This window comes from Dama dama, chromosome 33 (genome assembly GCF_033118175.1).
Source record: "Dama dama isolate Ldn47 chromosome 33, ASM3311817v1, whole genome shotgun sequence".
Classification (NCBI taxonomy): Eukaryota; Metazoa; Chordata; class Mammalia; order Artiodactyla; family Cervidae; genus Dama; species Dama dama.
In genome coordinates this window covers 22,156,976-22,180,223 of record NC_083713.1, presented here as the reverse complement: position 1 = coordinate 22,180,223, position 23,248 = coordinate 22,156,976, and the positions used below count along the sequence as shown (strand labels likewise).

The window sequence follows — 23,248 nt, the reverse complement described above, 5'->3', positions numbered from 1 at the left end:
CTGGAAATCATGAGGTGAACCAAGAAATTCTGATCACCTCTTAGGTATGATCCACCTTTAGGTGCACTTGCAACATGAATTGCCAAACCAGTAATTTTTCATTATGTAACTTAAATTATTAAATTATGTGCATGTGGTAGATTATATTTCACACAAACCCTGACCATAACTGATAAAATTATTGCTAATTATGTAAGAACTTTAAATAACATGATGATTTAAAATAATTGAAAGGGAAATTTTTAGGCAGAGCCAGGATAACCATCTGTCAGGTAGATTTCTGCATTGGATGAGGACAGGGTTTGTAGGAAAAGGACTTGATGACCTTTCTGGGGGCCGCCATCAAATATTACATGACATGGCACAGTCACTGAGACATACGTATGTATAGAGTTTTTAAGAAACCCAATAGGATCCTATGCACGATTATGTTAGAGATGTAAATAGCCTAGAAATGAATGTACCACATTTAATTTTTAATTTATCCCAGGCAAATAACTTACCAATTCTCATATGGCAAAATGTGTTGGAATTACACCAAACATAACACAGCTGATAGTCTCCAGAAGTTGACATTTTAAGATATCAGGATATTCAAATCACATTATGCTAAATGTGCAATAAATTTACCACTATCCATATGAATGATGACATAGCAGTTATATGTATAAAGTAAAATAACAAATACAGTGCAAATTTTATTCATTTGGATTGGAGTAGATGGTAAGATTTCAGCTCATTATTGATAAGACCTTTACATCTATTATCTACTTAACTCCTCACAACAGCCCCAGGAGGTCCAAGGCTAGGAGGAATTGACCTTAGCAGAAGGTCATTCTGCTAATCCATACCAGGCAAAGACTTGAACAAGCCTTGAAGGCTGTCTGGTCTGGTGCCCCTCACCGACACTGAACACTGCACTTTCATTTCCCACCCTCGTTTCCTTACTTGTAGGCAACAATGAAAATTCTGTTGCTGGAGCTGATACTGGTAAATGTGGGAGGAGGTTCTCTGAAGCCTGCCTGGCAGACTAAGGAAAACTAATTTGAGTTTTTAAATGTGAATTGAACAAAGTTGGCAGGTCTCTGTGAGGAGAGGTATGGGTATGCTGCTACCGTTATAAATGGGCTCAATATTTCTGAAAGCTATTTGATAACTTGGATAAAGAGCTATAAAACTTTTCTTGCTGTTTGACTCAGTAATTTCAGCCTCTGGAATATACCCCAAGGAAATAACACAAAAGAAAACGGTAATGTGTTCAAGATGTTCATTCAGGAGTTATTTGTATTAGTGAAAAACTAGAAACAGCCCAAATTTCCATTAATAAGGCAAGGACTAAGCAAGCTAGATTATACAGACAAAGAAGAAAATTTATAATCCCTAAAACTGGCAAATGAAGGCTACATCTGTATGTGGACACATATGTAAGAAATAACTTTAAATTAGAAAGTAGAATACAAATTGGTATAAGTATAATTTTGTACCATCAAGTAAAACAGTATGTGCATAAACAGTCATAAACACAAGAGAACTGTAAATTTACAAAGTATAGCCCTAATTTTGTTGTTGAAATTCTGACAGTGGAACTGGCACAATAGACTGTGCTTAATAAAAACTTACAGACTTATATTATACAAAGGTAATTCTTTAACTGAGACCTGACTGTATCTCACATATATGAACGTGGCTTCAGTACAAGCTAGTCTTTTACGAAGACTTACTAAGTGCTAGGTGCTCTTCCAAGTTCTTTCCTTGTATTTTCTCATTTAATTCCCCTATTGTCTTAGGAGATAAGTATTTTTATTATATTCTCTCCTAAAAGGAGGAAATTGGAGCACAGAGAAGCTAAGTTACTTGCCCAAGTTTACACAGGCTACGGCAGAGTTGGAATTTCAACCCAAGTACACTCGTCCCCTGGAGGAGGAAGTGGCAACCCACTCCAGTATTCTTGCCTGGGAAATCCCATGAACAGAGGAGCCTGGTGGGCTATAGTCCATGGGGTTGCAAAGAGTTGGACACGACTAAGCAACCAAATCACCACCATACTCCCTACCTGGCCTGTATGCACCCACTGTGCCACAACGTTTTCTCTTACATGAAAAAAAAAAAAAGCATCTAGATCTTATTCTTCCCTGTTAATCATTTCTAGAATTTGTTTTCTGCTTTTCTTCCTCCCCACTCCTGTTTGGTTTACTATAGAATTCTTGCAGTAAAGAACAATCACCAGATAGAGCATTTGAGATAAAAAATACTCTCCATCCAGGTGTCACCTGTAATAATATAACCTATGTGCCCTAGGTGATAGAGGTTTCTTTCCAAGAAGTGAGACTAGGGTAAGGTTTTTTAATCAGGTGAGGAAATTGTGGAGCCTGGAAAATAAAATGCTACTTACATTTAAATGTCTTTAAATTTAGTAAATTTCTAACATTTAAATGCAAGAAATAAGCTGCCTGGGAATAAGTGACAAATACAGAAGAACACTTTGAAATTCTTTGGGGAAAATGTTAGTTTTTTAAAAAATTTATGTTTACATTTGCCTAGTTTCTTATACTTTGCAAAGTATTTGCTAGTGATGACCTTATTAAACTCTCATGCTGCAGAATGGTAGACAGTCTAGTTGACCGAAGAGGAAACTGAAAGTCAGAGTTTAAGTGGCTCACCCAAAGCAGGCTGCTTGTCCTTAGCCAAGCTGAAGCTTGGGCCTAGCCCTCATTCTCAGCAGAGCTAAGCACTGATGCTGTTCAAGGCAGGAACAAGGCCCTCTGCAGCCCTTCCCTTTCAATCATCCAGAGTTTATGAAGTCCTAGATTCTAAGTACAAATCCACTGAGAAAAGTTCAGCAAATAAATCTAACATAAATGCAATCAGAGATGAAAATTAAATATATAATGGAATTCTCTTAAATGAAGGAGACAGAGTCAAGGCAAGACTAATATCTGTAGATAAACTCAACTATTTGGGAGATGCTATTACGTTTGGAAAGACCAAACTCAAATCCTTCTATAAGTCCTTATTATGTTCCTGTGAAAGTTGCTCAGTTGTGTCTGATTCTTTGTGACCCCACAGACTGTAGCCTGCCAAGCTCCTCTATCCATGGAATTCTCCAGGCAAGGACTCTGGAGTGGGTAGCCATTCCCTTCTCCACGGTATATTCCCATCCCAGGGCTTGAACCTGTGTCTCCTGCATTGCAGGCAGATTCTTTACCATCCAAGCCATCAGCAAAGCCCATAAGTCCTTATAGGAGGTATATTATTATAAGACTCTGTCATCTTTGGTACAAAAGGAGCAAAATAAAATGTTTGTTCTATCTGCACATTCCATGGAAATATTTGCATAGTGAATGAGGTCGACTACATTTTATGTGTTCCTAAACAGCATCACCTTCTCACCTAGCTTTGCCTTAAAAAAGCTTTCTTCAGAGGTCTGATCAGAGGTCATCTCCTCCAAGAAGCCTCTTCAGAGTCTTCAAGGGAGCCTCACCCTCCCTTTCCTAGGCACTCACAGCAGTCCTAGAATATCTAATTGCTGACCTCCCCTTCCTCCTTGTGCAGACCACACAGCATAGCACATCTGGAATTTACCTTTGTTTCTCATGGCCCCAGTACCTTACACACTATAGCTGATTATTAAACGGGTAAGACCTTGCCTGAGGTCCTATCACACAGTAGGAATTTATCAACCTTTTCTGGGATTTGGGCTATGTAAATCTGACTAGAGAAATGACCTCTCAAAAAAAGACTCTCTTAAAAATCGTTTTCCTTATAATCATATTTTATGTTGACCTTTTATGCCAGAACATTTGTATTCATTTAATGCATTAGTAATCTGCACTGGCAAACAGCAATCTCACAGCCAGAAGGTTAAATTATAAAGTGTTTTTTAGAATCAAACAGGAGTATGGCAATCATAAACTGAAACAAATTAACTTGAGATTTGCTTTTGCCACAGATTTCATAAATATTCCACCAGGTTCTATTCAACAGGAATGGAAAGAGATTCGAAACCAGAACTTCAACTCTTTGAAGCTCTCTCTTTTAAAATGAGCTGGTGGATAAAATACTGGTGAGAGAATTCAACATTTCAGAGCAAAGAGTACATCATTTCTGCCAAGGTCAACTGCTCTTCAGGGACAAAAATAATGTCCTTTTTATTAGCAATTTGGAATAACAATTAAATAACATTCATTTTATTGAGATTTTTATAGAAGGACTGAGAAAATAATTCTTCACAGTAGTTATAAAAATATAAGAAAAGGGCTGAGTTTCAGAAACACAGTAATCTTTTTATCTCCCCTATCTTCCCTTGGGCTGTGTGTGCTGGTATTATGATCCTCAATTAAAAAGCTTATTTATAAGAAATATAAAGATTATGGAATAACAAGAAAACTACTGGGGATTGCAATGAAAAGCAAGTTAAGGTGAAGATGAAGTAATTATTTTCAATTATACTACATTCTATGATATAGCAAAAAAAAGCTCCCATTATATTTCATATAATAGGAGAAAAAGTTCTTTGATCCATGAATGGTCTAATCCAACAGCTATTCACATAATTCCTGTCCTTTTCACAGAGAATAGCAATCAATAATCAAGAAGGAGAGTACAAATCACAAAATGCGTGAAGTCTTACTTTTTCATCATCTTCAGTAAACGGAGCACCCTCAGGAATCTTATTGATCGCTTGGGCCACGCCGATGATCTCACCATCACTGCTTCGGATAGGCATGCACAGTAATGACTTCGTCTTGTACCCAGTTAGCTTGTCGATTTCATCATTGAATCTTCGATCCTGAAAATAAGACAAGAGAGGGCATTAGTTGTCTATGCCTGGTTGTCAAGAAGAAGGAGAAAGAAGTGTATTTTTGTCTATCTCTGTGTATAAGAACTTATCACTGGGAACCGCACCTCACTGATTTTTTAATAACAACAACAGATTTGATTGCATGTTGAATTCACCAAAGGATTATAAATGAAAACAAATCACCCCCATAGTTGTTAACCACGGTAAATGAAAAGAGAAACTTCAAACCCCACCATAATAACATATCAAAACTGGGTAAGGGGGAAGTGTTTTGTGTAGAACTTCACACTACGCTATTTACTAAAATATGTTATTTCACATAGACAACTGGCTACAAAGTATTATATCAGAAAAATACATAATAAATATATTAAGCCTTATGAAAAAAAATGCATAAAAGCACTACTTTTCTTCCAATCAAAATGATCCTGTGGAAAAAAATAGAATGTATGAGCCCATACTGATACTTTTTAAATACTTTTATTTATTTATTTTTTTCATTTATTTTTATTAGTTGGAGGCTAATTACTTCACAACATTGCAGTAGGTTTTGTCATACATTGACATGAATCAGCCATGGAGTCGCATGTATTCCCCATCTCGATCCCCCCTCCTACCTCCCTCTCCACCCGATTCCTCTGGGTCTTCCCAGTGCACCAGGCCCGAGCACTTGTCTCATGCATCCAACCTGGGCTGGTGATCTGTTTCACTATAGATAAACACTTTTAAAAATGTTTTTAATGTAATGGGGAGGAAGGAGGTAACAGGTTTCTTTACAGAATGTTAGCTAAAAATGTAGAAGAAATGATAAAATTATATAATACCTATTTTGCAACTACCAATGCAATAATGGATACAAGCAAGAATCATTTATCAATAGATGCCAATACCATTAGGTGAAAAATTACTGTTAAACAAGTTATTCACTTAGTCTCAAAGTGCTATCCCACAGATACCTCGTTAAATTCAAAGAGGAAAAGATGTCTTTTTATTAAAAGATCTGATGGACATAAGATTTTAAAAATGATCAAACTTAGCATCACCATTAATGAGACGAAATAGCACCATTTGCCTCTCTGATGTGATGCCATAAGAAAGACACAACATCATCAAGAATGTGGAATGCTTTTGTCCCACCTCTGAATCTGATCAATTCAGGAAAAGAAAATTAGGAAAAATGCAGATCATCAGTCGTTCTATCAGAAGCCCGACCTAGACTCTTCAAAAATGTCAGTATCATGAAAGATGAAATAAAGCATGGGAGCTGTGCTGGTTTAAAGAAGACTGAAGAGATCTGAAACCTAAATGACATTGAAAAGTGTTGTGTGATTTAGGGGGAAGATGACTAGAGAAAGTTGAATAAGAACTTTATATATTAGGTACTATCATGTACCAATATGTAATTTCTTGGGTGTGATAGTGATATTGTAATGATGTAGGAAAGTGTACTTATCTTTAGGATATGCATGCTAGAGTGTTTTGAGATGAAATGTCATAATACCTTCTATTTACTTTCAAATGGAAAGCAAGAAAAAGGAAGGAATGGAAGAAGAGAAGAAGGAAGGGAGGGAGGGTGAGAGGAAAGAGAAGGAAGGAAAGAGAGAGAGAGAGAGAGAGAGAGAGCAAAGACTGGCTCCTGACAGGGTAATGGGGGCTAAAAGCATTCCAAGGAAGAAGACGAACTGGATCCAGGCTCACTGTTTCAAGCTAGGGGCTGAACTGAGGCTTCTCCCAGTGCTCTTGACATTTCCTCGGTGAAAGAGACTTAAAAATAAGAAGCAAAGCACTGTCATCTACCACCATCTAGAACTACGAATTTCACCTGACTGAGGGCCTACCAAGGCTGGCTGTGGACGAGGTGAGCGCCCCCAGAGCAAACACTGTTGGCCTTCTATGAGGGTTGTGTTATCCCCATAATCAAAAGGACTGGAGCCCTCCCCTACTAAGGCTGGATTCTGGTCCAGGACTTCTGGAGGGCATTCTAAACCCTTAATTAGGAAGAGTGGAGCCCTAAAGGAGAGACAGAAACCAAAAGCCAAGCAAAACCAAATCTCCTGCTCAAAATGAGCCTGCAACCAAACTTTCAGAAAAACACTAATTTGCATTATTATTTTTTGTTTTTCATTCACTTAGGAGCCACCATGCGTCAGGCTGCGTCATCCCTGCCATCAGGGCACATGCAGTGTAGCAGGTGAGGCAGGTGACAGGCCTATAAATCTACACCATGTATTGTGGTAACTGATAGTGAGTAAAAGAGCAAGGTGCCATGAGACAGACTCAGAAGAAGGGATAGAATTTCTGGGGGTCAAGGAAGGTCTCTCTCAAGACAGGACAAATAAACTCAGACTTGATTCATGAGGAATAATTTGTCAGTCAAAGAATGGTGGGGAAAACTTCCCAGGAAGCTGAAACATTGCACATGTGAAGGTCCAGAAGCAAGAAAAAGCTTAGTAGTTTCCCCAGACTCAAAGGTCAAAGGCAAGAGAACAGGAAGCCAAAGGGAGAATGGAAGAGGAAGGCAGGAGGCAGGTGGTGCCAAGTCTTAACAGGACCAGGCAGGAGCTACACTGTTCCTAATGGAAAATCACCAAAGATCTTGAAGCAGAAGGATGCTATGATTCATTTCAGCACTCAGTATTCTCTGAAAGCATCATCTTAGTTTATTTGTTCTCCCGCCACTGGTATATAAGATCTAAGACAGAAAAGCTTTTGTCTCTCATTTACTACTTCATACTGGCATACTGGAGGTGTTCCACATTTTTCCTGAGTAATAGAACTTTTTTTCTAAAAACTATATTGCAATTATGCAAAATATTAGAAAGTTAAAAAGGCCCTGAGACCCCACATTTCACTTCTTGACATATATTTAGAGGTACTATTACACATGCACCAGAGAGAGATGTACAAATGTTTACTGCAACATCAATTATGAAAAGAAAAAATCTGGAAGTCATTTGAATGGCCAACAGAAAGATACATTATGATGTCTTGTTTTGATATACTCTAGAACAATTTAAACGAGTGAACTAAAGGTTCTTGTATTAACATGAACAAATACAAAAAACATGTTAAATGAAGCAAAGTGCTACAATCTGATACCATCTATACAATACCACCAATATTTAAAAACAATGCTAAATATTATGTAGCAAAGTACACTGCATGCATGAGAATAATAAATTCTAAACTGATCTGCATGGTTGGTTAGCGCAGGAAGAAGAGAGGAGATGGCATGAGGGAAAGGGAGGGTGAGGCTTCAGCTCCTAACAACCGATTTTTTCTCGCTAAAAAACAAACAAACAACAACAACAAAAAACTTTGAAGCAAATATAGGACAATGTTAACACTTTATAAACCTTGATGCCTATTCTTATCTAAAAGTTTGAAATATTTTACAATAAAAGTTTAAGACTGTTTTTTTAAAAGTTAAGAATTTTGTGGAAGATGAGATAGGGCTGGATTAGGAGAGACCATTTAGGAAATGTCAGTGGTCCAGGTAAGGCAAGATGATGGTCTGGGTTAAAAGAAAGCAATGGCGGTAAGGAGAAATAGATGGATATGTTGAGTTCGCAGTACTTCCTGATGCACTGGTTGGGGGTGGGAGACTAGAGAAAGATAAAGAATCTCAGGTTTTAATTTGAGAAACTGTACAGATGGAAGCACCATTTACTGGGATGGGGAAGGGTGAGATGAAGGTTAAAGTCTACATATAAAGAAAGTCAAGAAGGTTGATAAAAAATATTTAAAATTTTTTTTAAAAAAGAAGGTTGATAAATCAGTGAGTGCGTCCTGTGACCTAAATCAGTGGTTCTTTACTCTGGCTACAGGTGAGAATTACTTGAGAAGATTGAATCAATCAGTATGAAGCTTTGGTTTTTAATTGGTTTTAAATGCTCATAAATGATTCTCATATGAGACCAATTGTCTAAGATGATGAAGAGCTGAGTCACTAGTAAGATCAATACAGTTCATAAATAAGAAAAAAGCCTTAAAATGGGAAGGAAGACAGAGAATATCATGGCATGTATTCTGGTGGTTATATATTAGTGATGTGGACCCTGTGAGACTGGACTTGAAAATCCACTCTGGAAAAGGCAAGCGTTTCTGCTCTTATCTTTGTGATGGTCTGTATCTCTGGAGAAGGCCTCATCCACCACAGTTCAACTCTGAGTTAATCAGCCACCAAGACTATGGGGTATTCATTGCCCAAATAGTCAAAGCCACAAGAAAACAACAGACATCATTCATTGCCAAAATAGTCAAAGCCACAAGAAAACAACAGACACGTCCTCAGTCACGACCAAGGGGAACAAAAATACAGTAAACCCTCTTCACCCTCTTTTCAACTCTCTACATTCACCTGATAAACTTGTAACTAGAGGAGAAAAAGATAATTATATTGATATATGTGGTGTTAACCTTCCAATTTAAAAGCTGAGAAGAATGATTCATTTCATTAAGTCTTAATGGTTTTTTAAATATAATGCATGGTAAAACATACTTTGTCCATGTCTTCATCACACTATTTATGGGAATATTCTCCCAAATTAACTCAAAATTTGATATAATTCATCTAATGAGAGGTCAGAAGAGTTGATACAATTGCATACTTCCCTAATTATATTAATCCTCTAGATTAATTTCCAACTTAAGAAAATTAAGAAAGCTGAGCCCAAAATTGAGGTTTAAATTAATGGGAGGAGATGAAGAGAACTAAGAATAACTGGATAAAGGGACATATTACTCTGATATTATAGAAAGAATGAAAGCTTAAAAATGGAAGATAGCAAAAAATAAATCTTGCTAGCCAAGCAATGATCACAAGTGAGTACAGTAGTAAGAGAAACTTAGGGCACTGTGGAACACACAGTATGGGGGTGGGGATGTGGGGGTGGGTCTCTCAAGGAAAGTGAAATTTTTAAGCTGCCAGCCAAAGGATCAGTGTCCCAGGAAGAGGGGATAGTATTTAAGACTCGGAGGCAATAGAAAGCTGGGGAATCTGAGGAAACCAAAGAAGCTGAAGATGGTCCTCTAGGGAAGAGCCAGAGATGGAGCAAAACTGAGCAGCTCGAGGCTGACGAAAGGGTGCTTAGTCACCAGGTTTTTGAATTGTAAATTTACCATAGAGGAAGGGGGAGTCACCAGAGGGTTTTAAGAAGGTAGAAGGGAGTAATGTGACTGATTCCTCATTTTAGAAAGAGTTCTTATGGCTTAAATGTAAAGAATGAGCAGGAAATAAGAGATCCAGGTGAGAGATATGCCATCTCTAGACTGAGATGGTGGCTATTGGTGGGAGGGGTGATGGAAAGGACTGAGTTGAAAGACATTTAGGAGGTAGAATCAATAGGACCTGCTGATTAATTTGATGTAAGGTTGCTAATGCTATTAATAGAGGAGTAAAAAAATAACTCCATGCATCCAGTGCGGAGATTCACTGAGTGATGGACACAGGAAGGGGACAAACTCTGAGTGGGAAATAAGAGTTCCCTTGTAGCTGTTTTGCGATTGAACCATGGGCCATTTACACGGTGGTAGCGTCGCCATGTTTGAGACATAGATAGGTAGATAGGAAAGTGTTCTCATTTCAGGAAATGGAGTGCAAAGAAGAGACTAATTTTCTTTCTTTTTCTTTTTTTTGGCCACTCAGCATGTGGGATCAAACCCATGCCTCCTGCGGTGGAAGCTTGGAGTCTTAACCACTGGACCACCAGGGAAGTTCCCAAGAAGGGAGTACTTAGAAAAGAATGAAGGCCTCTGCCCAACAACTTTCCCAGAGGTCTTCAGGAGTTCACCACACATGCCAGCAACGCTTCACAGAAGGCCGGCTAAGGAGGAGACAGGGGAAGGAAGAAGAGAAAAACACTGGGCCTATGTATTGCTGGAGACAGAAACTTAAATAGGAAATTAACAAATGCCTCCAGGTCGATAATGAAATACCACATGGAGAATGGTGTTCAATTTGTATTCATCTCCCTGAGGATAAAAAAACAAGAAATGATCTACAACAGGAGAGATTTCTAATAAATTAAAGTAAGAGCTTCTTTAATAAGGTTGTTAAAATCTGGAATGAGTTTCTTATGATTGTGGCAGACTCTTCTTGCTTCGAGTATTTTTATGTCATAATATTTTTCCTACCAGAGATGTCTTAAGTGTAACTGTTCTTGAGAAGTGCAGGGATCCCAGTGCCTTCTGTGCAGAACTACCTTTTGCATATGACAACCAGCTCTGATTTTTAATATTTAAAAAGATCGAGACATAAGGCCAAAAGCAATTGTCTTTTTAGCAATGGAATTAACCTGTGCCAGCTACAGAGAGAACCATAGGTAGATATACTTCTGAGCCAGGATCTTGGGCTTGCAGCCTCCTCTGCACATTCCTGGGTTGAACGTGATGCCACAGAACACACCCAGAAAGCAGGTCCCACCCACAAGGTCCACTTAAGCTGTAGACAGAACTTCTGCAGTCTGAGCCTTCAGGTCCTTGAAAGAAAGAGCTATGTTCACTGCAGTAGAGAAACCTGGCCTGCCCCAGGGAGACATATTTCAGAGGCACGTAAGAAGTCTCAAAGCAAAAGGGAATCTATCCTGTCTTCTTTTCACTTTCTCAAAGAAGCCACTCAAGGTTCCCCAAGGCAGGAGACAGAGCTAAGAATCTCATTCAGTTCTCAGAATCATAGCAAGGATGCATCACACAAATCTCTTTTACCCTCTCTGTGTTTAAGAGCTCTCTTCCCAACACTTTATTTATTTATTTATTTTAGTGGAGTGCAGTTTATTACACCGGCGGGCCCAAGGCAGAGTCTCCCCTTAGCCAAGGACCCCGACCAGCATTTGTGAAAATCTTTTATACCCCATGTGTACGTGTCCAAACCCACCAGCCCAAATCCCTTGAGGCTTACAAAGGAAGGGTAAATACAATCACAATAACCCCATCATTCACGTATTATGTGTTCAAACAGTTAATAATCAATAAGCCTGTGGTTACATTTGGATAGATACTGTCCAGAGGCAGGGGTGACTAGTGTCTGTTTTCTCTTAGGCGATGAGTAACCTAGATATGATCTTCAAGGTTCCCCTATCCAGAGGGGGTCTTATCCTTCCATTGTCGTTCCCACAGGCACTAAGCAGAGAGTTCAGAGTCCATTGGAGAGGTTGCCGAGCACGATCCAGGTCTTGTGATTTAGCCAGGAAGTAGTCTTGACCACCTATAAGGGTGATTGTTTTAACCACAATCTCAACTCTACCCTGAGCCCTTCATAGCCAAGATCATAGCCAAGGTTATCAAACTCTTCAAGTTTGAGAGTGTCCACATGATGGGACATAGATGAGAAAGCATGTAAATACAAAAAAGCTTCTGTTAACTCCATGAAACATTTAATGAATTTGTATCTGAGTTATTGTTTCCATAGATTACAGAGCAAAAGTAATACATGACACATGTATATATACAGTAATACTTCAGTCTACAGATGTTGTTAGGTGTTCATAAGAACAGAGCAGTTGCTAGCAGCTGTTCCTGACACTGGGATCACTTGCAGAGCTTTAGGTAACTACTCATGCCCTAGCCCCACCCTGACTAATTAAATCATAACTGGTGGGAGGAGGGGTTGTGCAGGGGATCTAACTTCTAACTGTTGGTCAAGGTTAAGAACCACAGAATTAGAGGTCCTTTAATAAGTCCAAGGCCGCAAGGGGTCTGAGGGGTCTTGTGAACTACTACTTTATAGAGTTTTCAGAACATTTGTTTGTTAACTTTTGGTTTGGTTAGGTTGGTTATGTTTTCCACCCACTTTCCTCATAGGCTTAGGGCACTGGCCTGCATATCTTACCCAGAACCCTTCTGCCCTTCTCCCAACAACAAAAGGTTTAAAGACCAAATTCAGTCCCACATCTCATCTACATCCTCTTTCAAATGCCTTACGGAGCTGCAATGAAGAGAAGCTAATGGAAATAAAAAATATAGAATGAATAAGCCATTGAAATGCAAACCAATAGATTGACCAACTGTCTGAAGCTTAAAAGAAAACTGCTTTTATTGGTACATCAGTTAGTAACACCCATTTAATTCCAATTCATAGAAGCATCTCCTCACATTTATGACTGATTGTAAACACCACTTATTTTCCCAAAACTGCTTGGAAAGCTAAGCTTTCAAAAATTGTGATTAGTCTTTAACAATTTGAAATGTACTATTCTGCTTTTCTCCATACAAAGAAGTATAATTAATTGTTTTGAATTGATGGAAGGCTTGAGAATACACTGCACAAAAACAAAGACATGGCATATGGTAACTAGATAGCTAATGCTTTGAGCATCCTAATTTGATACTTGCCGAGAAAAAGTGCAAAATGATCACTGTTGTTCTTAATATGTACTCACAGAATGTCATTGCTCAACAGCAAACAAAAATCTTCCCTCTGAATTCTTTTACACACACACACACACAAATGTGTTTTAAATACTACAAAATATTCCCCAAAATATGTATGTTTTTGAAGTGTTACTCTTCTAAGGACCTGAAGTGGCATGGTAGGTGGTAGAGCAGTTTATAAATATGTACAAGTCAGCCTTATTTGGTAAATGCTTGAAGGACACACTTAAATTCATCTAAGTCTTCCAAACTGAATTAGTGGTTAACAGACACTATAAAAGAACTTCATATGAGGTTTAGAAACAGCCATTGTTATTACCAAGTTACTTTGCTATTTGGTCATTGTTATTACCAAGTTGGGCTTCCCCGGGGGCTCGGCAGTGAAGAATTTGCCTGCCAGTGCAGCAGATCCTGGTTCAATCCCTGGGTCAGGAAGATGCCCTGGAGGAGGGCATGGCAACCCATTCTGGTATTTTTGTCTAGGAAATCCCACGGAGAGGCGCCTTGTGGGCTACCGTCCACAGGGTAACAGAGTATGACGTGACTGAAGTGGCTTGGTATACACACATTACCAAGTTCCTCTCCTTCAGCTGTGTTGCTAAAGTCAACTTAGTTTGCTGATCTAATTTCTCTTTTCTTCCTTTCTCTTAGTTGGCATTTTTGTTTGGTCCTGTCTTATTGTTGTCATCATGGCTATTATTATTTATCTTTCTTATAAGAGATACAAATATATCTCAAGACACAGGAAGATGGAAGAACCACAGCACAGCTGAAACCAAAGTTGGTGAGGTGGTAGGGGATGAAACAAAATGATGAAATCTTAAATTTCTTTAATAGATGGGACAGGTAGCTATTAAAGATACACTGTAAGTGTGCAGATAAATTGTATGTGGAGTTAAAATGCAACTCCATGTTCTATAACATTTATTATGTATAATTAATATGTCTGAGACAAGCATCACCATATGAAGAGACAGGCATGGTAAGTCAGCAGGCTAGAAGTACCTTTCTTCCTGGCACAGTGGAGCCATCTAAGGACTTTGGTGAATCAGGGAGGTGAGCCTACAGGTAGAACCAAGAAAGCCAAGAAGTCTGTGACTATGGACAAAGGACTGTCAACATGGGGTTGTGGTTCAGACACCAAACAGTCAGGAACCAGGGACTACAGGAAAAGCCAAGGTCAAAACAGTGATGCACAGAAAGCCAGGTCTAAATCAGGAGTCAAGATTAACAGCGACACACTAGAGATTTGGCCTCATTCACTTGTTTAACAAGGACCATAGGAGAAGAGATTAGATTTGTGGCGACCAGAGGTGGGAGGTGGGAGCAGAATTGGAGGAAGGTGGTCAAAAGGTACAAACTTCTAATTATTAGACAAGTAAGTGCTAGGAATGTAATGTACAACATAACAATTAACACTGCTCTATGTTAAATAAGAAAGTTGTTAAGAGAGTAAATCCTAAGAATTCTCATCACAAAGGAAAAATATTTTTTCTATTTCTTTACTTCTGTATCCATACAAGATCATTTGTTGTTGTTGTTCAGTATCTCAGCCGTGTCCGACTTTCTGAGACCCCATGGACTGCAGCACGCCAGGCTTCCCTGTCCTTCACCACCTCCCAGAGCTTGCTCAGACTCATGTCCTTTGAGTTGGTGATGTTATCCAACCATCTCATCCTCTGTCATCCCCTTTTCCTCTTGCCTTCAATAAAAGATCACAGATGTTCACTAAACTTATTGTGGTAATCATCTTATGATGTATTTCAGTCAAATCATTATGCTGTACACCTTAAACTTATACAGTCCTGTATGTCAATTGTATCTGGATAAAACTGGAAGGAAAATTAAGTAAAAACTCTGGGTTTAAAAAAAAAACAACCAACAAGGATCGCCTCCAACAGGAAGCCTGTTTGTTCTTCCCGCTCTGGGCAACAGAGACAACTGGAAAGTGGCCTCTAAATGTAACTGATTTGTAAACAGCTATGTCAGTCAGAATTTGACTTTCCCACATTTGTGAAAAATTTAGTAATTTCTAGTATAAAGTGTAAGTGTTATATTTTAATACAAATTTTAATTAGGTTTTACTGGTAATAAGTGGAAGTGACTGTTTCTGTATGACAAAAGCTTAATTTTAAAAAGTAATTTTAAATTGCTTTTAAATGTTCTAAAAGTTCTAAAATATTTTTAAACTCATTTTTAAATGTTTTAAAAATATCTTGATTCATTCTTTCTTGTGAGAACATGATTATAAATACATGATTACTTAATATTAAAATATATCTTAAAGCTACAATAATTAAAAGTATTATACTGGTTCATAAAGTTGATGAAAGAGAGTAGAAAGATTTATATGTGTATATACACATATGTATAGATGTGTGTGAATAAATGTACTTAATAAGAGTATAATTTCAAATCAGTCAGAAAATAATAAATTATTCAGTTAGTCACATATTTGGAGAAAGTAAGACTCTTTTCTCACATTATACATCAAAGTTAATTGCAAGTTGAATAAGGAGATAAATATACTCATCTCTTGATGAACTGCAAATGTGGGACAGATTACTCAAACCCTGCCAAGATACATTTCTTATTTTAACATGAAATACTATGAGAAAAAAAGTCTGAATATTAATTATAATAGTCAATAATATGAGAATGCATAGATCCCACATATTATCAAATAAATCCTAAATTTTCACTCAAAAAGTCAGTGGCCTTATGTTCAAATGTTGGTCTTCTTTTCTACCAAACCTTTAACCAAAACAATCAGTAAAAGTAAGATCAATTCTATTTCTTTCAGTTGTTCATTTCAGCTAACATTGTTTTCTTTTTCTGGCTCATATTCTTATCAGAAATACAAATGGTGAAAAGTTTCAGTACAAGAATGAATAATGACATAATAAGCTAAATCATTTACTTTACTTGAAAATTATATTAAAATATTTTTATAATTAAAAAATCAGATGTCAAAAGTAAAATAATAAAAGAATTGAAGAAATATAACTGAAAATTTATCTCATCTCTTAAGGGGAAGTCTCTCAACCCATAATACCAAAAGAAGGAAGCATAAATACTGAGAGATTTGACTAATAGAAATTAAAAATTTTAGATCTCAAAAATAATACAAAGAATTAAGAATAAAATAAAGCAGAAAAAATATAAACACACCTGGCTGACAAAGTGTTAAATCTTAAACATACAGAATTCTTACAAATTAATTAGGAAAAATGAGTAATAGGTAGGAATTGGAAATTAACAAAAGAAAATACTGATGGGAAAAAAATTTCATATTTCATATAAATATATGAAAACTGTCAAGTTACAACAGTTATACTTTTTCTATAAAATTGGCAAAGATTCAAAATTTAAAGTGTCAAGATACATAACTTAAAAGTTTTTGTGGAAATACTTTTGTATACTACATTGCTAGTGAGAATACAAATTAGTGCAATACACATGGAGGACAATAACTATGGTCTTCCCTCATGGCTCAGCAGATAAAGAATCCACCTGCAAGGCAGGAGACACAGGAAACATGGGTTCGATCCCTGGGTCAGGAAGATCCCCTGGAGGAGGAAATGGTAACCCACTCTAGTCTTCTTCCCTGAAAGATCCCATGGACAGAGGAGCCTGGTGGGCTACAGTCCATGGGGTCACAAAGAGTCAGACACGACTGGAGGACTAAGCATGTGTGCACATAGCAATAAGTAATAAAAACCTTTCAATTTTTCATACTTTTCAATACAGTAGTTTTATTCTTGAAATTCATAAATAAAAAATGAAAAAATCTAAATATTCAATAGGAAATTGATTGTTATGGTATATATGCACTACTATAAAAAAGTATTATAGGTTATTATTATACATGCTATATATAATTTTATTCTGACATGGGAAAGTGACAAAGGAAAAAAAGTTTAAAAACAGTTCCCTCAAAGTGATGGGATTACTATTCAGGACAGCACTATGGTTTCAAAAGTATCCCTGAAAAAAACAGAAGTCATTATACTATTGGGTTGCAAGTAAAATAGATAAGTAAGATGACAACTCTCAAGATGGGAGTGGGTCAATCTTCATAAAGAATAAATTATGTGAAAAATGGCATAGCACCCTCTTATTTTTTAAAGTCATTATCATCCTGGCTATAAAGCTCTTTGCCATAAAAATAAGCCCAATTGAATTGCTACACAGAATATCAAAGGAATTTGATATTTTCTGAAAATCACAGAGAACTGAGAACAAAAAGACTGCCAAGATACTATAGTTGAGCAATATTCTAATATGTGAAATGGAAGGATCTTTCAACTCTCTCAGACTCTGACCTGCTCCACATTTAACTGGTAAACATCACAACATCTTAACGCAGCATAGCATAAACTGTAAAATGATGGAAAACATTTGATTTACAAAAAGGATGAATACCAGAAATCAAAAACCAGTAGCCTCATACTGGTTTCCAAAACAAAATTCTCACCAAACTATTAAACCAGTAGATGTAAGTTTGGAAGAAAATGATAAGAACAAATCTTCTAGCCACAAGAGAATGTTCAACCACTGAAAACCCCGTTTAGAAAAAGCCACATCACTCACTGCACAAAGGACTTGGGAACAGCATGTCACTACTTCCCTCTAATCTTCTAGGTTAGTCCCTGGGCCTGGCTGGTCCCATACACATGCCCATCCCCACTGTCAGCCACTATGGCCCTGACACCTTTCTTTCCTGTTCCCAGGCCAGGCTATATTTCCCTGGTGCTCACCCTAGGTTGGCTGCAAACAAGCAGCTGTGCTGAGAGTACCCAGATTCCCTCCAGAAGGTATATGGCCATGTGCTCCACAAAACACTGGGGGCATGCATCTCTAGCCCTCAAATTTGAGAGGAAGAGTAATAGATCAAACTGAAGGTGTTAACACATGCTTTGTTTCCACCAGAGGACTGTTTTCATCAGCAGGACTCATTCATAAACAGCCGAGAGAGACACAGGAGTGGACTCGGCACCCTTCCATTAAAAAGCAAAGCACGACTTATTGAAGTGATCAACCAACCATAAGGAATTAGAAAAAAGAACAACAAAACAAACTCAAGAAGATGAGGGAAAAATAATAAAAATAACAGCAGAAGTTAATGAAAAAGGAAATAAACATATAATGAAGAGGATCAACAGAGGTCAGAAAAGTAACAAAACATAAAACATCTCTGGAGAAAATAATCACAGGGGAAAAAGAGAGACATTAAAATTTTTTAAATCAGGAATAAAAAGGGCAAAGCTATAGTTGCTACAGAGATTAAACAGATAAGACATTATGAACATGTTTGTGTCCATAAACTTGAAAACTTGTGAAATAAACAATATATACAGTTTTTAAAAAACTCATAAAAAAATAGAGAACATTAAGACTTCTACAAGCTTTAAAGAAATTGAATTAGCAGTTCAAAATAGTCCTATTACACACACACACATACACACACAGGAACCAGACAGATTTCCAGGAAATTCTACAAGACATTTGAGCACTAGGAAATTCGAATCCTATGCAAGCTATTCCACACAGTGGAAAAAAATCATTTGTGATATAGATTTGCTTTCAAAACCAAATGAGGATATTATAAGCAAAGAAAAATATAGGCCAATCTCACTAATGAATGAATACAGATTGAAAGCCTCTAAAAATAAACATTTTGACAAAACAAATCAGACAATGAATAAAAAGATAATTTGTTATGACCAAGTTGGTATTTTCTAGGAATCCTAGATTGGTTTATCATGAGAAGATAAACTGAAGTAGCTCACCACATTAACATGTTAAGGTGAAAAATATTGTATCTTAATAAAGGTAGGAAAACTGGGTAAAATTTTAAATCTATCTAGTGGCTCAGCTAGTAAAGAATCCATCTGCAATACGGAAGATCTGGGTTCAATCCCCGGGTTGGGAAGATCCCCTGGAGAAGGAAACAGCCACCCATTCCAGTGTTCTGGTCTGGACTATTCCATGAACTGTATAGTCCACAGGGTTGCAAAGACTCGGACATGACTGAGTGACTTTCACTTTCACTTTCTTCATGATGTGAAAAAAAACAGCAACAATCTCCTTAGCAAACTGGGAATAGAAGACACTTTCTCAGCCTGATAAAGGGCATTTCAAAAAACCCACAGACATCTCATCACTAACAATGAAACTCTAACAGCATCTTCTGTAAGATCAATTTCAATATAAGGATGCCTGTTTTTGTCAATCATATTCTACATTGTTCTGGAAGTCCTTGCATAGTAAATCAAGAAAAAGGAAAGTTAAAGGACTAGGAAAAAAGAAACAAAAACTTTCATTATTTTGCAGATGATATGATACCTTACATAGAAAATCTCAAAAAACAAAGCTTAACACATTGGGGTTATTTAATAAATGTTGAGAAAGATAAGCAATAAAACAGTTGTGAGGATTAAGTGAAATAACCTATGTTGACTATTTGGCACATAGTAGTAATTTTGTTAATACTAATTTCCTTCCCCTTAAAATTTACTCTTAGGTATCAATGTCATTTGGGAAAAGAATTTTTAAAGAGTAAAAATTTCACCCCAATGTTCATAGCACCATTAATTACAATTGCCAAGATATGGAAGCAACCTAAGTGTCCATCAACAGATGAAAGAATAAAGAAGATGTGTGTGTGTGTGTGTAAGTATGTGTGTGTGTGAGTACGCATGTGCACAATGGAATACTACTCAGCCATAAAAGGAAGAAAATCTGTAACAATGTGGATGAATTTAAAGGGTAATATGCTACACACAAATATACAGTCGATGGAATTCTCTAGGCCAGGATACTGGAGTGGGTAGCCTTTCCCTTCTCCAGGGGATCTTTGCAACCCAAGGATCAAACCCAGGACTCCTGCACTGAAGGCAGATTCTTTACCAGCTGAGCCACAAAGGGAAGCCCAAGAATACTGGAGTGGGTAGCCTATTCCTTCTCCAGCAGACCTCCCTGACCCAGGAATTGAACTGGAGTCTCCTTCATTGCAGGCAGATTCTTTACCAGATGAGGTACCAGAGAAGTCCCCTGGTTCAATCCCTCGGTTGAGAAGATCCCCTGGGGAAGGAAATAGCAACCACTCCAGTATTCTTGCCTGGAGAATCCCATGGACAAAGAAGCCTAGCAGGCTATAGTCCATGGGGTTGCCAAGTTGGACACAACTGAGCAACTAATACACTTTCATAACCAGTAAGAGTGGTGGTGTTTGAAAGATATATGCATATATACATGTATGAAGAACTCCTACAAATCAATAAGAAAAAGGATTACTTAGTAGAAAAAATAGGCAACTGACATGGACAAGTATTCAAAGAAAAGGAAATACAAAAACACAAATATATGAAAAGATGATTCAAGGGGCTATTCACAGGGTTCACTGTGGAGCATGTGTATGGCTTGCTGCCTGCTATGACTGGCCTCTTCTTTCCCGGTTAGGAGGCAACTGAGGCCCTGAAACAGGTGGCTATGATGGGAGCAGACTCAGTAGGAAGTGCCAGAGTTTGCAATCTGGTGGCAGTTGGTGGTGCTGACCCAAGACACATTCACCTTGAAGAGGAAGACACAGTGGAAGATCAAGGTCTTTGAGATGAATGTTGGATAGCTAAGAAATGACTGATCAAGAGTCCACTGTCATTTTAAATAAATGATGCTAAAACTACAGAAACATTCAGCTCACATCAAGAATTCTACAAAGATAGAGGAAATTATCTGTGGTCTTGTCAAAGGAGAAGCTGTCATACTTCAGACACTAACAGTCTTTGATATGACACCAGGTAAATACAAGGAAAAAGATGCCCAGGAAGTCATAATATCACTGACAACTGTAAACTAGTTACAGATAAATGTAAAAAAAAAAAAAAAAGATATTCAACTGAAGGAAAGATATTCTCTTGAAGTTGATCAGTTCTTACCAGAGATGAGAAGCACCTTTCCATGGTTGAAGAGCATAAGTCACAGTTTGCTTGCTGAACAAGCTTCCTCAAAAGCTAAATTTAAAAATATTATGGAAGAATCTGAAGACATGTTCAAGGAAGGATATGAGAATTTATTTGATAAGCTCCAACAGCACGAGATCCCTGCACTTTAGCACTGCATAGGTGATGTACATATTTGTCAAACTAGTGTTATCCAAATGGATTTGGATTTTTATGAAGATGAAACTTTTTTAAAGCATGTAAAGGGGAATAAATACACATATTTAACAAAAATAGAATATCTCAATCCACAATAAGACAACAGCAACATAATTCTGTTAAGACTCTCAAAGACACTTAATAATAGCAGTGGAGTAACCAATATTGAACACATTCTGAAAACTAAATATTTAAATGCTAGAATGGGTGAACTTTTAGAAAAGTACATGGGCTCTTATAATACTGGTTTAGTACAATCTAGTACTCATTGGAGGTAATCAACACTATCCTACAGAAGATTCTGTAGACAAATATCTTTTAGGGACATATCTCTTCCATAGGAGAAACTGATGCAAGAACTGCTCGTCTGTCATCTTGCTCTGAAGTTCTTCCTTTGTTACTTCTATGTTTTCAAATATGCCAGATCCATCAACTGGAAACTCTTTTGTCTCTACTTTCTCAACACTCTTTATTCTTTAAATAGGTTGGAAAATAAACTTAAAGCCAAAATTAGAAAATAACTCCCTATTTTTACAGAGTCAGTTCTTCAGTTTAATATTATCAAACTCTTTGTGAGGAGTCTTTTATACTGGGAAAGTTTATGTAATTGCGAAAAGAAGTTTCATGAAATGGAAATAATGTGCATGATTTTAAGTGTTGCTGTCTTTATAGTACAGATAAATCATGCTGATGGTATCACCATCTCCTGAAAAAAGGCAGGAGATAATTGATTGACATCTTTAATCACCAGGAAAAGGAAAACCACATGTTAAAACCACAATAAGATACAATTCTCAATGTACCAGATCAGCAAAAACTTTTTAAAAAGTTTGACAATATCAAATGTTAGCAAGAATGTGGAGCAACAGAAACCAGTACATTGCTAGAGGGAATGCAGTTGGTCAAACCTATTTCAGAAAATGTGCTATGTGGGTCACTTCAGTTGTGTCCAACTCTTTGTGACCCTATAGACTGTAGCCCACCAGGCTCCTCTGTCCATGGGATTCTCCAGGCAAGAATACCAGAGTGGGTTGCCATTTCCTACTCTAGGGGATCTTCCTGACTCAAAGATTGAACCCTCTCCTCTGTCCATGGGATGTCCCAGGCAAGAATACCAGAGTGGGTTGCCATTTCTGACTCCAGGGTATCTTCCTGACCCTGGGATCGAACCCACATCTGTTATATCTCCTGCACTGGTAGGTGCATTCTTTACCACTAGAACCACCTGGAAAGCCCACATAAAGTAATTGGTCATTAATGGTAATTTTAACATGTGCATAAATTATGACCCCCCAAATTCTGTTTCTAGGTATATACTCCCAAAGAAACCTCACTCACATGTATTAGTTGTCTATTGCTGCTGTAACAAATTAACACAAATTTAGTGGCTTAAAACAATTTAAATTCATTCTCTTACATTTCAGGAGGTCAGAAGTTCTAAAATTAAGGTCAGTAGGGCTGCATCCCTTCTAGAGGCTCTGAGGAGAATTCTTTCCCTTACCTTTTCTTGCTTCTGTAGGCTGCCTGCACTCCTTGGTTCACGGCCCAATTCTCCATTTTCAAATGAACGTCAAAGCAGTACAGCACCTTCCAAACTTTGGCCCTCCTGCCTCTCTATTAGAAGGACCCTTGTTACTACACTGGGCCCACCCAGATAATCCACAATAATCTCCCCATATCAAGATCCTTAGCTGAATCACCTCTTCAGAGTTCCTCTTGTCTTATAAGGTAAGATATTCATAGATTCTGAAGATTAAGATGTGGACATCTTTGAGAAGCCATTACTCAACATACTACAAAAGTAAACTAGGGTACATGTACAAAATGCTTATAACAGCATTATTTATAAGAGAAAAAACAACAACAAACCTTAGAAATAACTCAAAAGTCTATCAATTATAGAATAGGTAAATTG

General features: G+C 37.4%; 1 protein-coding gene and 1 pseudogene across 1 annotated transcript in view; one reads left to right on the top strand and one right to left on the bottom strand.

The window, feature by feature from the left end:
* The window catches only part of PDE11A (phosphodiesterase 11A), a 407,012-nt gene that overhangs the window by 350,887 nt on the left and 32,877 nt on the right, over positions 1-23,248 (bottom strand). The window contains exon 2 of the mRNA XM_061135538.1: positions 4,631-4,789. Within this exon, the coding sequence (XP_060991521.1) occupies positions 4,631-4,789 (159 nt within the window). The remainder of the gene's footprint in view (positions 1-4,630; positions 4,790-23,248) is intronic.
* LOC133051275 (cytosolic 5'-nucleotidase 3A-like) lies at positions 20,666-21,287 on the top strand (annotated as a pseudogene).